The sequence below is a fragment of the Puma concolor genome, chromosome E3 (genome assembly GCF_028749965.1).
Source record: "Puma concolor isolate L17-30 chromosome E3, mPumCon1.1.hap2, whole genome shotgun sequence".
NCBI lineage: Eukaryota > Metazoa > Chordata > Mammalia > Carnivora > Felidae > Puma > Puma concolor.
Window position 1 is genome coordinate 40,329,541 of NC_141682.1, and position 14,143 is coordinate 40,343,683.

General features: G+C 60.9%; 3 protein-coding genes across 3 annotated transcripts in view; all 3 read right to left on the bottom strand.

The window, feature by feature from the left end:
• Positions 1-14,143, bottom strand: part of PRSS22 (serine protease 22) — a 146,430-nt gene that overhangs the window by 52,229 nt on the left and 80,058 nt on the right. The window lies entirely within an intron of this gene.
• ELOB (elongin B) lies at positions 1,366-5,678 on the bottom strand. Its single transcript, XM_086691533.1, has 4 exons — positions 5,522-5,678; positions 5,239-5,373; positions 4,124-4,229; positions 1,366-1,540 (listed from the first exon to the last, which is right to left on the bottom strand). Exons 1-4 carry the CDS (start codon positions 5,522-5,524, stop codon positions 1,428-1,430), a joined length of 357 nt encoding a protein of 118 aa, XP_086547659.1. The 5' UTR covers positions 5,525-5,678; the 3' UTR covers positions 1,366-1,427.
• Positions 10,559-12,954, bottom strand: LOC147573197 (serine protease 33-like). Its single transcript, XM_086691528.1, has 5 exons — positions 12,870-12,954; positions 12,202-12,364; positions 11,819-12,090; positions 11,447-11,616; positions 10,559-11,292 (listed from the first exon to the last, which is right to left on the bottom strand). The coding sequence occupies exons 1-5, from the start codon at positions 12,952-12,954 to the stop codon at positions 11,134-11,136; spliced, it is 849 nt and encodes a 282-aa protein (XP_086547654.1). The 3' UTR covers positions 10,559-11,133.

Here is a 14,143-nt window from a genome sequence, read left to right on the forward strand (position 1 = left end):
CGTCAGTGGCCAGCCCGGTCACCACCACTCTGAGCGGCTTTGAGGCTCGAAGTTGCCGGAGGTTGGTGTTGCCTTGCACGTGGGCTGACCGTCCTCTGTTGTTGCAGTAGCAGCGAGCGGGGTTCCCGCAGAGGCCAGCGTGGGGACAGCCGCTCCCCTGGCCACAAGCGCAGGAGGGAGACACCCAGCCCCCGCCCCGTGCGGCACCGCTCGTCCAGGTGCGTCCTTGTCAAGCTCTTGCGCCTGGGGACCTCTGGGGCTGGCTGGGGCCTAGGCACTGATCTCTGTCTCCTCTGTTTCAGGTCTCCTTGAATCTCTGTGGGGGGAATCCCACCACACCCCAAGTCTGGAGCCGCAGGGAGTGCCCCCTTTACCCAGCAGTGGGGAGGGGTCCTTGTCTGCCCCCCACCCCCCAACCCTGGCAGCCTCCTGGGGGAGGACTCTTCCTCCTTCCTGCCCCCCCCCCCCCCTTTTCTTTGTTCCTGTGAAATGTTAACCTCTGTGAGTTTTTCCTGGTTCACGTTTTGGGAGTTTTGGGGTGGGTGGGAATGAGAACGGGAGTTGCGGGAGGGGAGGATACAGTTGGGGACACCCTGGTCTTGAGTTAGAAAGGGCTGGGAGGCCTCAGTGCCCCCCTGTAACCCTAAGTTCTGGGGGGAGTTGGAACTTGGGAACTTGTGTGAGGTGTTCCTGGAAGGAAGGGGCACGAGTTGAAATTAGTTGGCCCCTACTGTCCCCCAAGTGAGGTTGTGGCCCCTCCCCCAACTTTTCTTCACGTTTCTTAAAGGCATTTTGGTTTTTTAAAATCTGTACAGCAAGAGCAACTTTTTCTGTCAAATAAAAATGAGAAATGCAGGAATTGGGTCTGTAGATTATTTATTAGGGGTGGAAGGTGGAGAGTGAGCAGTATTTCCACTTTGAATGCCCCCCCCCCCCCCCCCCCCCCCCGCCCCAAAGCCTTAGAGGACTCAGGTAAGGTGGCTGGCTGTAGGCGATGGGTTCCCCGTGGAACCACACTGGCTCTGGCTGACATTTTGGCCTCTGCCCCTCAGCCCAGAGGCTGCGCCACAGCCTGAGCGAGCCTGCTTGCTGGAAGTCATAGAAGGAACCTCTGTCCCCAGGCTGAGCAGAAGGCTGGCCTGGGGCTCTGGGTTCCTCCCGGTTCCCTGCCCCCAGCCGGAGGGGCAGGCTCGAGTGGGTGTGACAGCAGGGACCCAAGGAGCTTGGGGGTCGGTCCCACAGCCACGGCCAGCCTCGCAAGTACACGGGGCTGAGGAGGAACCTTGCAGGGGGGCAGACCCCGTCCCAGGGAAGGTGATGCCTGAGTCAGGAGAAGGGTGCGCAGAAAAAGGCAGCAACCAGGCAGACACCCAAATCTCTTTTATTGGGGGGGGGGGGGGGGCACCGGGGGCGGGCCAGGAGCCCTCTCACTGCACTGCTTGTTCATTGGCGCTGCTTCCTGAGTCCTGTGGCTTCATCACATCGGGCAGCTCGGGCGGACTGGAGAAGGGCTCGATCCGCAGGGCCTCGAAAGCGTCATCTGGTGGACAGGGGAGTGGTGGGGAGAGCTGGAGGGAGCAGCCACCCGGCTTCTGGGGGACCTCCGAACCAATTCCCACCTCTGCAAAGTGAGTCTCCCTCGTCCTGGCCGGCCTGCCTAACTGCCTGGACTCTGTGATCCTACTGGGATGCCTCCCACCCCTACCAGCAACCTGACCCCCTCCATCTAGCCCAGCCATCCGTGGGGTCCTCCTCACCCTGTGCCCCTAAGGGTGAGCCTGTGGGCTGGCCTGTGTCCACCTACTTGTCTCCCCTCAATCAGCCCCAACTCACTGTTCCATTCACACCTCCTCTACACCAAGCACTGATTTTTAAGCTTAAGCCAGCCCGTTCTTTCCCTGCCTCAAACCTTCCAACGGCATCCCGTCATACTCTGAATAGAATCTCAAGTCGTCACGTTTGTCTGTCTCTTGTGTTCCCGTATCAAGCTCTTCCTTCCTGTTTTAGGAGCTTCACATTTGCTGGCCCCTAGCCTGCCATCCAGATCAACCCCAACATCACCTCAGAGAAAACTTCCCCAGCCCTTCTATAAAAACAGTCCCCGCAGCCCAATGCCTGTGTGTTGCTTCAGGAGCATTCACCTACCACCAGCCACAAACAGTCCTGTTCCCTTTGACCAGATGCTTTCCCCCAACTAGAGAACAGCGGCTGCAGAAGGGCTCCCGTCTTGTTTCTGCTGTCACCTCGGCGCAGAGCAGACAAGTCCCGTTTTGTAACTTCTCTCCTGCACTTCCTTCTAACAGGGACGCTATTCTCTCCACCTGGCTCAGGGTTCTTAACCTGTTAGGCCCCTCGGCAAAGCCGGCCAAGCCTAGCAACGGACACCTTGGGAGAGTGGGTATATGACCATCTCTGGTAGTGGCCAGAGATGCTCAACACCTTGGAGTGCACAGCACCATTCCGAATCCTCCAGCCCCAAACGTCAGCAGTGCTGAAGACACCCGGCCCAGCGTAGCAACGAACTTCCCCCAAGCCGTAAGTCTGCAGTGACAGACAATTCTTGCTTTTGCCACCTCTCCCATTTTTTGGAAATGGTCTGGATGATGCTATTCAACACTCCTTTCCCTCACTGAGTAGCCAGTTGGAAAGAATCGTCATCACAAGAACTAAACGAGGACACAACTAGGCACCCACAAGTGTACTTCCGCAACAAAAGTAGTCCGTGGGAGAAGCAAAGAACAGCCGCTTCAGTCCATACTATTTACTCTGTCAAGACAACGATCCCCTGCCTGAGGAGGGGGTGCCACCCAGGGTCTAGGCACCCCCACATTCAACACCATAAACTAGAGTCGGGGCCGGGGGGACACTCCCTCTGTTGTGATTTTTCCATCAAAAAATAGGTCTATCAACATCTTCCAAGAGTGTCTGCAACCCTACACAAAAATGCCTTTGTTCAGTAAGAGAAGGGCTGCTACTTCCAGAAGGCAGTCCAGCCTTGGCTTCAGAAGCAGAATGAGAGAGGTCTGGACCAGCCCTGTACCTGCCTCAGCATCGCTGTGAGGGTCAGAGGGAACCCACAGAAAGGCCCCTAAGACTTCCGTCTGCTAAGCACTCACAGGCCAAGGCCTGTGGTGCATGGGGGCTCAGGCTGCCTGTGAGACTGGCCTATGTGTCGCACCCCTCTATGGAGACAGGAGCTCCAGTCGGCAGGGTGGCGGGGGGCGGGGGGGGGGGGCATGAAGCAGCCACCCAAGGACATGGCTGCTGAGGCCTGGCACAGGGATCCTTACGAAACTGGCAAGTGGCACACTGCTGGACTCCCTCTGCACCCCTTGCTAGTTTTCTCACAAGAAGCCAGAAAAATAATTACTTACCAACAAAGTTTACCCAGCCATCCACAAAGCCCCAGGTACACAGTCGTGAAAACATATCACGTAGAACTTTCGTTCATGTTTCCAGAGACAAAGAATAAAATTCAAACCCCTCTTGGGGCAAGGAGGTACACTGGAGGGGAGTGAGCCACTCCCTCAGGTTTCTAAACATCAGGCAGGGGGTGATGTGGTCGATCACAAAGCACGGTCTCTGGGGCAGGCAGGGGCTAGACACGAACTCTGGATCTGGCAGTCCCAGCAAGCGACCTAACCTCCCTGGGCTCAGTTACTCAACCTGAAAGTGGGCACAAGTGTGGCATGCACAGAGATGCTGGGGGTCTAAGTGATGTCCTACAAAGGTCCTGGCAGTCAGCATCTGAATCTTGACAGCCGGCAAGCCCAAGTGTCCACGTCTCCAAAGTGAGGATAGCAGTGCTTACCTCGCAGGCTAAGGAGTGTTTTAAATGGAACGGAGATAAAATGCTGAGCAGACGGCCCAATACTCAGTAAGACCTCTGTAAACATGACTAGGGATAGACATTAGAATCCCCCGTGAAGTAGACTTCAATTTCTACAAGCGTCTCGTTTTCTTTTTTTTTTTCCCCTTTGTGGAGAAACACACACACTATCACAAGATACCACCTACACTTTGTGGACTGGGGAACACAATGCCCTGGAGGCGGGGAGGAGCCAAGAGCAGGCTCCCCAGCGACCCCTTCGTCTGTTCCACCCTGCCTGACAGCCCCACTCACCTGCCCGGAAGGCCAGCCCCACGGTGGCTGGGGCCTGCGGCCGTGCCGTCTGACTGGTGAAGCCGCACTCTCCCAGTGTCTTGCCATCATCCAGAAGTTGGTCATCCTGGGGAGAGAGGTGGGCAAGGTGTTAACAAGAGGCCCCAGGACAGGCAAGTCCCAGAGACTTCCCTGGATGTTAGGATTCAGGGAAGACAGACCCAAATACGGGCCAGGACTACCCAAGTGTGTCAAACACAGTTTCCAGGGCTACGCCCAAGACTTTCCAAATCCGAACCTCCCAGGGTTAGGGCTCTGGAATCTTTTTTTTTTTTCACCCCAAACTGCTGGAAAATCTAATTTCAAGAGTCAGTGACGCAGTCTGTCCACAGTCTGCCTGATTTGAATCCCAGCTCTGCCACCTGGGACAAAGCGTTTCATCTTTTTGATGTGAAGTTTAGCTGTAAGATGGGAATTACTGAAATTCCCACCTTGTAGGGCAGCCAGGAGGTTTCACTGAGCGAAAGACACACAGAAAGCACGGAACACAGTATGTGAAGAAGCACAGGCAGCAGGGACAAAAGTCTGGAGTGAAAGGCCAGCTTCCTCCTTTCCAGCCAGAATCTCGTCAACGCACCTAGGTGGGGGACCCCATGCTGCGGGACACCAGAATCAGGGACCAATACAACGCATTCCCCCAACGAGAACCCCAAGCCACCGGAGCTGAATAATTCTGCAGTTGGTTTCTAAAGGGGGTGGGGAGGAGGAGCTTTTAGAGCATCCACAGAAAGCTGGGAAGCAATACAGTGGTTGGGCGAGGACTTTACTCATCGTGACACCCTCCAACTGTCTGTAATTAAGGAGAGGAGGTGAAGGGGTGCGATTCTGACGGGCCTGCGGAGGATTAAGGGCAACGGAGTTCAAATCCGACCTTGGGCTAAGTGGCCGCCTCCCCAGCCTCAGTTTCCTGGACGCACAGCAGGGCTGTCAGGAGCCCGCGCGCCCCCGAGGCCGCCCTGCGCCCCCGAGGCCGCCTCGCCTCCACGCGGGGGAGTTCCGGCCACTGTTGACAACAACGACGCGGCCGCCGCGCAGCGCCAGCCCGGCCCCCGCCCAAAGCCCGCCCGCGGCCGCACCTTGTACAGCCGCTGCTCGTCGGGCGGCCGCTTGAGGATGCCCTCGACGATGCGCTTCAGCTCGAACACGGTACTCGACTCCTTGGCGTCCGTGAAGATGGTGGTCTTGTGGCGCCTGATCATGAGGAACACGTCCTGGGGGGCGGAGGGCCGGCGTGAACGCAGAGCCCAGTCCTCCCCACCCCCCGCCCCATGCGGCCCGCCGCCCCCGGCCCGGCGCCCCCGGCACCCCCGTCGCCCCCGCCGGCCCCGGCCCGGCGCCCCTCCCCCCGCGCCCGCTCACCATCGCGGCGGCTGCCTGTCCCCCCTCGACGCGCCGGCGCGGCCGCGCTCCGCCCCGTTCCCGGCAACCCGCGCGCCCGCCCCAGCGTGCCTCACGCCCGGCCGCCCCGCCCAGCGGCCGCCATTTTAAGTGATGCGCCGGCGGCTCGGTCAGACCGCGCGTCCGGCCGCCATCTCGGCGCCGTGGCGTGGAGAGTGGGGCAGAGACCTGAAGCGGCAGGTAGTGGCGCCATCTTGGGAGTGGCAAGGCCGAGGCGCCCCTGTCTCAGTCAGGGCGCAGGCTCAGCCCTCTTTGGGGGACGTTGGGGAATGACTTGGCGAGCGTAGCGTATCCCCCCATCCCAGGAATAGTCAGCGAATTGTTGTGCATCCTGGTCATCGGGGCGGCAGGACTTTTGCGTCTCAGCGCGACCTGGGCTGCCGTGTGAGGGCGAGCGCCTCCTGCCGTCCATCCTGAGGGGGTGATAATTCTGGACCTTCCGGCTGTCCCCATTTTCGCCGCCCAGCCTGGGCCGGGCTTTTGAGGCCTGGAAGGACCCCAGGAAGCTGCTCCCTGGGTTAGGGAGGGGCCCGGCGAACTTCCGGGGAAAAGCAAGGCACGGTGCAAGATGGTTCGCTCCAGGGACGGAGGAAAGAGGAGACCCCCCCCCCCCGACCCAGGGACCTAGGTCCACTTGGGCTCTGGGAGGGCCTGTAGGCTTGATTTCCCTGGCCGGCTGCCCTTCTACGGGGTTGCCCCACCGACGCCTACACCTTACTTCCCCGGGTGTTGGGACACTGTCCTGCCTTGCCCCAGATTGCAGTTACACTAGAGCGAGAAAAAATGAGGCTTTTTTCTCTTGCGTAACCAGCCCCTTGGAGGGAGAGCGCCTCAACTGGGTCCCTGAGGACGCGTCAGGTTCAGGGCGCCCCGTGAGCAGGTGGAAGGCCTCGGATGCCAAACAGCTGTGCAGTTGCGGGGCTGCAATTTGAGAATTCTCGAGAGGGCAGAATCTGAAGGTGCTGCTGCCTTGGCCCTGAATCAAGCTGGTGACTGACAACTGTTAACCTTAGGAAATAAAAAATGAGTTATTTCACCAGCAAAACTGGGCTTATCCGGGGATACCAGACAGTTACAATCCACAACAAGCAAGCTTCAGCAAGGCTATAGGCAAGCGCGGAGACCAAGGAGACTGTCATCAAGGAGCAACAGGGCTGTCGTAAGCAAAGTTCATTGGCATACAGTGGGAGGTCTAAGTATACTGGATTTTCATTGGCTGGGCTGTGAGAGCCTCTCATTGGCGGAGCCGTTGCCAAGGGAGGAGGAAACCTTCCCCGTCGGGTTGGTGAAGAGCACCCACCTGCGAGGTCCCAGCTTGGGCTGCGATGCTGAGAACTCCCTCTGCTGGCCTCCCGACTAAACGAGGTTTCCGTTTACTAATTTTTCACACGCAGGCTCTGGCCTCAGGCCACGAGGGATTCAAATCCTTGCTCTCGGCGCTGACTGCAGCTTTGGGTGATAAAACTCGCGAAAGTCTAATGTCCTCTTCTTTAAGATGCGAGGAATGGCTGTTTGTCAAGTGTGTACATTTTCATCAAGAATTGGTACTCAACAGAGGTTTCTAACACTGTGAACATAATTATTGTCATTTTGAGTTCTAGCCCCTGGCTCTCTGGAGCCGCCTCAGGTCCTTTCCCCTCCTGTGACTCTTCCCTCTCTGAGCCTAGGCAGCCCCTGCTCCCTGCTAGCTCCCCAGCCCCTGGCTGACCTTGACTTCATCACCTGAGTCAGGAGGCTGTGGACAAGTAACTGACATGGCGGGTCCTCGGCTCAGGTCAGAGATTTCCATCTTAACCTCAGCATCTTTGTGCACAGAGATTTGGAGGCTTTAGATCCTGTACTGCTGAAGAGGGAGAGCATGGGGCAGGGAAGGGATGTGGACGGACCGTGGGAGGCCAGTCACGCTCTCAGAGGCATCCAGCAGACCTCCCAGAATGTGCCAGTTAAAGATGGAGTCCAAAGGGGCGCCTGGGTGGCTCAGGCGGTAAGCGTCCAACTTTGGCTCAGGTCATGATCTTGTGGTTTGTGGGTTCGAGCCTCACGTCGGGCTCGGTGCTGACAGCTCTGAGTCTGGAGCCTGCTTGGGATTCTTTGTCCCTCTCAAAAATAAGTAAATGTTTAAAAAAAAAAAAAAAAGCCCAGGGTGTGGGGAAAGGAGGGGCCTCCTTTCCACCTAGGATGTTGTGACCCTGCTGCACCTGGGCATATTGTCCTCTCAGCCCTGTTGCCACGTACACACCTGCCTTGTTGGCTTTGCCCCTGCTGGTGTCACAGCTCAGGATGCCTACCGGGAGTCCCCGAGTGGGCCCACACTCCCTCCCTCCGAGGCTCACGCCTGTCTCCACCCACCCTCGGGCAGACCACCTGGGTCAAATATCAGCTCAACTGTGATCTCTGGCACGGCGCTGAGCCTCCACCCGTTGTCACATCCGCGAAGGGGACGGACACACAGCTGGATTCCATAAGGCATTGGGGAGCATTAATGAGCCAACGCACACGGCACAGAGCAAGGGTTTGGGTAATGACTAGTGTCCGATTCCGGCGGTCTCTGCTGTCAGAGGTCACCCGGCCTAGGGGAGGTGGCGAGTAGGGCAGGGGCCTTGCCCGCCATGAGCCCTTCCCCTCTGGGTGTCTCTGTGAACCCCACGGTGCCGCAGACCTGGTGGGTCGGTTGTAGGGGGTGGACCGTAGGCCTTGCAAGGATGTCTCCTGCCGTGGGAGTGGGCTCAGGAGGGGCTTGAGGGGGAGTGGGGGCTGACCTCCAGCCCCCGCTCTGCGGCCTCACTGGGGCCATGACGGACGGCACCAGAACCTCAAGATGGTGGGTGAGCTGGCCGGCCCACTGCTCTTGGTTCTCTGCACAGGAAGGCTGTCTGGGCCCTTTCGGCCCCCTCACCTCAACCACCCAACGCTCAAGACAGGGACCCTTCTCTGGCCTCCAGACTAAGCTGGCGGGGTCTCGACCTAGTGGGCCTTCCCCTCCTTTTTGTGTTAAACGTTGATTAGTAATTGTCATCACCGGTAGTTACGAAGCGTGCCTCCCATTTGTAGAGTGTTTCACGACTACTGTCCTGGCCACAAGGCAAGACGCACAACCGGGTGTGGGGCCTGAGTCAGTTGCCCAGCTGCAACCTAGCTTCACCGCTTACCGGCTACGGGCTCGCGCTGCTTAACCTCTCTGGGCCTGTCTCCCCACGCGTGAACTTGAAAATGAGGGCACCTCCCGGGTGTCCCTAGAGCGAGCGAGAGCGCGCTCGTGCAAAGCACAGCATGCAGGCTCAGTGGGCAGAAGGGCGGGGGCCTCAGCCGTCCTCTTAGCCCTCCCAGCAGCCCGACATGGTGGGTGGTAGCAATTCAGAGGACAGGGGAAACCGAGGCCAAGTCGGAACTCTTGGGGGAGGCTGGGCCGTCTGCTTGCAGCATCCCCAACTAGAGTCGGCGGACAGCCAGGAAGCGCCTGCCTTAGACAGGAGCGCAGCGTCCCCCATGCTTGAGACTTCCCAGGACCACCCTTGCCGCCCCGGGTGCTCCCCTCTGGGCTGCACAGCCTCCCAGCCTGTCACCTGGTAGGTCAGGCAGCTGTGGCTGATGCAGGGCCAGGTTACCCCCACGCCCCCACTGACCTTGCAGACAGATGGGATGCTCCAGCACAGGGCCCAGTGCCCCTGAGTTGGCTGCGCCGAGACCTGCCGCCTGCCCAGCCTCATGGAGCTGGTGCGGCCGGAAGGGACCGGAAGGGGCCGGAGCCCGTGCTAGGGGGCAGCACGTGGAGAGGCAATTGTGACCCCGCCCCTGCCATTCCAGCTGCCTCCACGATCAGACCACCTGGGTTGGAATCCCACTCTGCCATCTACCAGCCACGTGCCTTTGGGCCTTAGCTTTCTCATCTGGCAAATGGGTGTCAGGTGAGGATCCCATGAGACGGTGCAGCAAAGCTCTCTGCATGGCATCTCGTAAGGGCTTGATGAGGAGTAGCTGACCTCTTCTCGTTCCCTGACCTTCCCTTCCACGCCCAGATCCTGTTTCTCTGGCTTCCGGACTCCCACATTTAGCTCGAGTCACAGCAAGTCCCAGGCTGAAGCAGACTGGCTCCCGGCCCCTAGCTTGTTCCCACCTCAGTGTCTTGGGAGGCGTCCTGGGGAAGGCCCCTTAGCTGGCTCCAGGCGGAGGGAGCCACCGAGGATGGCCGGCATCACCCAGCAGCGGTCACCAGGGTCCCCTTGCTGACATGTCCACAGACAAGCCCCATTCCGGACGCCCTGCTCCCCGATAACCACCCTCCAAGGGTGGTGAAGCTCTACCCCAGGTGGAGGGCCTGCCCCGCCATGGCTCAGGCCTGCTCCGCCAGGCTGCACCTTTGATGATGGTCTCCCCCATCCCATTCCTCCACTGGCCCTCGTAGCTCCAACGATTAGGCTTTGGGGTTTCCAGGGTTTGTTCCATTTCTTGTTCCTTCTGCAGTTCTAGAAACTGAGCTGTATCTATTGGGATGGATGGTCTTTGGCCTGGGAATGAGGAGATGGCAGGGAGGGGACTGGACCCAGGTCCCAGGCACACAAGGGTGGGCAGGGAGCCGCAAAGGGCCAGATGCAGGTGGGGGGGGGGGTCCTGGGTCTGTGGGCCCCTGCCACGGGGAGGACACAGCCCCAGACCCTCCCCGCAAGTATGGTTATAACAACGGAACCAATCAGGCACAGCAGGAGTTCTGGCCAGGCCTGCCTGGGGGCTCCCGGCCCAGAGGGCATGATGCCAGGTGCCGAGGCCCCTGAGCCTTTCAGAGCACATGGCGCGCCCACCCAGACCCCAATGCAACAGGGCACGATCTGTATGTTTTCTGTTGCTGCGTAGTCAAAGACCAGCAACATGGCGGCCTGAACCAACACAAATTTATTAAGTCATAACTCTGCAGGCCAGAGGTCTGGGTGGGCTCCGCTGGGTTCAAGGGCCTGGTCTGGTGGGTACGCTGATGCGGGGTGGGCGGGGCGGGGCGGGGGGGGGGGCGCTCCTCTGGAGGCTGTGGGGAGAACTGGGTCCCAAGCTCATTCAGGTTGTCGGCCAGCTTCCCTTCCTTGCGGTCGGGGCACGGAGGTGCCCCCTGCTGGCTGTCCACCGCCGGGGGCTGCCCTCCGCTCCTGGAGGCCGCTCTCCTGTGGCTCCTCGCCAGCAGCTCCTCCATGTTCAAAGCCAGCAATGGAGAATCATCTCTCTGGGGCTGAATCCCTCTCACACTTTGAATTTCCCTGACTTCCTCCAGAAAAAGGCAGGCACACGGGCCAGACCGGGCACCAGCTGGCTTGCCCGCCTGTGGGTGCCCAGGCCCCTGACTGGAGCAGAGAAAGGTAAAAGTGAGCAGGACAGGGAAGGAGGGGTGTGAGACCCGGGGAAGCAGGGGAGGCTCCAGGAGGAGGGCTGGCGGCTAGGGTTTGGTGAGCTCCAAGGAGGAGGCAGGGGATGGAGAGACGGATGGCCCCGCAGCTTTCTAAGGCTTATGAGCCTTAGGTGGGAAGGGGCAAGGTGGGAGGGAACGTGCAGGTCCTCAGAGGGACCCCAGCCTCTGGCTCCAGCTCACTGCCTTAGAGGCTGAGGCGAGCCCGAATCCAGGGGCTGTAAGTGGCCACGTTGGTGTAGACACCTGGACGGTTGGGCAGCGCACAGCCCTTGCCCCAGCTCACCACACCCACTAGGACCCAGCGCCCAGACGTCACACAGGTCAGGGGTCCCCCAGAGTCACCCTGCAGGAGAAAGTCAGGCTTAGATCTCAGCCCTCTGAAGATCTGGGATGGCATTTCTGGGGGTTAGGGGCCAGGAGGTACAGCCCCTGGGTCTTGGGTTCTAGGGAGCTGGGACGGGAGCCGGGTTCCAGGGGCTCCAGGCAGCTTCCCGCACCTGGCAGGCATCTTTGTGGCCCTCGACGTAGCCGGCACACAGGTTCCCGGGCAGCACTATGTGCTCCGCTCTGGGCACACTGGTGCCCACGTGGTAGAGGCGGTCACAGGTGCGCACGTCCAGCAGCGGCACCCTTACTCCCTGCAGAGGTCGCCACTCTGGGAGTGGCACTGGGGGGAGGAAGGGGGACTATAGGAGCGGGGGAAAGGGCGAGGCAGGAAGCAGGAGTGGTGGGACCCGCCTGTCTGACCGGGAGGAGGTCTGGGTCCCTGGAGGTCTCGCTGGGTCCCGGATTGGGAGAGTGGGGGGCTCCCGGTCAGAGGGAGGTGGAGGAGGATCCCCTGTCCCTCCCCCACCCCCCCACTGCCTCACCTCCGGGGTGGAGGCTGCCCCAGCCAGTGACCCAGCAGGGCGTTCCAAGCGGCGGGCGGGCCCCGGGCTCGGGCAGACAGACGGGCTGGATGCGGGCGCTCAGGGGCACCGGGCGGCTCAGCTGCAGCAGCGCCAGGTCGCCACGGCCGTCACCCTCCGAGTAGTCCGGGGGGAGCAGCACCCTGCGCACGAGCGCCGAGAGCGCGCTGTGCGAGGCGGGACCCAGGCGCAGCGCCCCAAGGCGCACGCGGTACTCCGACGGCAGCACCCGCCTGCGGGACAGAGGCGGCGCTGCGGACGGCGGCCCCTCCCCGGTCCCCGCGACACCCCGGGCCGCCGCATCCCCCGGAGCCGGCCTGGCGGCGCCCCCGCACCCCGCTAACCTTGGGAAGCAGTGCGCTGCCGTCAGCACCCACTGTGGGGCGATGAGCGAGCCCCCGCACACGTGCGCCCCGCGGTGCTGGATGCTCGCCTGCCACGGCCACTGTCCGTCCCGAGCGTCCCGGCCCCCCACGATCCGACTGGACACCTGGGGCTGCCCGCAGGCTGCAGGGGACAAGCAGGGCACGAGGGTGGGCGGAAGACGGGGGGGGGGGGGGGGCGCTGGCAGGCACGTGGGATCGTGCGATGGGAGAGGCGCAGGGCCAAGGTTAGGGAGGGGGTGGCGCCAGGAGCCCGGAGGCTTCCTTACCTGCAGAGTCCGGTATCCTAGGAGCTCCTGGGGGAGGAAGGAGGGAAGGGACCGGATTATGCATTTGGTGTCAGATAACAGGGGGAGAGGGAGAGGGAGGGAGGTCAGAGACTAGGAAGGAGGATGAAACACATTTGTGGCACCGACCTGGAGCCAGGCTTTTGTGCAATCAACAGGTTACCCGACTTAACCCTCCCAGAGCACTGTGAGGCGGGGGGACTTGTACCCCTTACGCAGAAGGGCACATGTGAGCTCGGAGAGCCCAAGGTCAGTGACGGAGAGAACCTGGACCTTTGAAGCCGAGATTAGGAACCCCAAAGTGCTCTAGGGGAACCAGGCCGGGGAGGGGTAACACGGGACACTGGGAACAGCCCCCAGCCCCTGCCCCACACCCACCTAGCAGCAACAGCAGCGGCAAAAGCTGGAGGCGGGAGGCCCCCCTCATTCTGTCTTCAGACCTGGGCCAGGGAAGGGTGACACCGCTCAGGGTCTGGACTCCAGGCGGTGCCTGCAAGGAGAGGAGGGTCCTAGCCCCAGGCCCCAGAGGCCCTCTGTGTTCCCTCAGCCCCTGGTTGGCCCTGGACGTATCCCAGGGGCACAGGTCCTGTGCACCTCCCTGTCCCCGCACCCCAGGGACCATGACTGTCCTCCAACCACTGCAAGCTCTGGGCCCCCCCGGCCTCCACAGGAGCCCTGGAGCCTGGCCCCTGCCCCCTGACCTATTTCCATGACCTGCCGGCTGCCCCTGAACTCTGCTCTTACCTGCATGGCCGGTGCCCTCCCTGCTGACTGGGCAGGGGCAGGACCTGGGCGCTTAAAGGGATTGGGGGTGTGTGGGCCTGGCCAGGGGGTGATTAAGGAGGCCAGGGCGGGGCTGCGGCTTCACCAGTCCCGCCTCGAACAAAGATGCTCTGAGCAGTGCTTGTGAGGTGGCAGGAAAGGGACACCTGGGTTTGTCAAAGGACGCCCGGCTTGGGCCGCGGTGCTGACAGCTTGCTGAGGGCCGGGCAAAGCCAGGGGCGGAGAGCTGTGGTCAGGCCAGGAAGCTCTGGAGAATCCTTGCCCGCTCATCTGTGAACCTGATCTCAGCTCCCGGCTCCTTACAGTGCCGGTCACGGGAGCAGCTGACTCGACTGTTCTGTCCGGAAATCCGGGAGCGGCCCACGAGGAGCCCCAGCCAGACTCTGCCCCGCACTCAAAGTGGGAAATGGCTGCCTCGGGGCTGGCCAGCACTCTTTTCTTGCTTGACCGGAAGCAGAAGCCGACTTGACCTTGGGACACAGTCCACTCTTGGATTTGGTGTGACCAGGACAGTGAGGCTGCTGGGAGAGTGAACCCCGGGGACACACAGCCATGTCGGGGGGCGGGCGCCAAACTTGATGGGGGAGCTGTGGCCGAAAGGCTGGAAGCCTGTCCCGCAGGGGACCTGGCTCCCTGCCTGTTGGAAACTAGGGGCACGGGGTGAAGGGCACAGATGACAACGCTCATTCTGAGAAGCTGGCTCGTGCAGGGAGGGGCCAAAACTGGTTGAATAGCCAGTAGAACCCCTGGAAAGGGCCCCCAAACCCAACCCTTGTGTCAGACTGAGAAACTGAGGCACAGACCTCTGCTGGGCCCACGTCCCCTTCAGCCCT

What these genes read in the sequence shown, in the direction of transcription:
- ELOB (XM_086691533.1), bottom strand. An exon ending in ACGAGCAGCGGCTGTACAAG is followed by an intron (nt 4,230 to 5,238) that starts GTGCGGCCGCGG and finishes CTCTCTCCCCAG; the next exon opens with GATGACCAACTTCTGGATGA. An exon ending in GGGGCTGGCCTTCCGGGCAG is followed by an intron (nt 1,541 to 4,123) that starts GTGAGTGGGGCT and finishes CCTGTCCACCAG; the next exon opens with ATGACGCTTTCGAGGCCCTG.
- LOC147573197 (XM_086691528.1), bottom strand. Translation starts at nt 12,954, where the DNA reads ATGAGGGGGGCCTCCCGCCTCCAGCTTTTGCCGCTGCTGTTGCTGCTA. An exon ending in GCAGCGCACTGCTTCCCAAG is followed by an intron (nt 12,091 to 12,201) that starts GTTAGCGGGGTG and finishes TCTGTCCCGCAG; the next exon opens with GCGGGTGCTGCCGTCGGAGT. An exon ending in GCCACAAAGATGCCTGCCAG is followed by an intron (nt 11,293 to 11,446) that starts GTGCGGGAAGCT and finishes TTTCTCCTGCAG; the next exon opens with GGTGACTCTGGGGGACCCCT.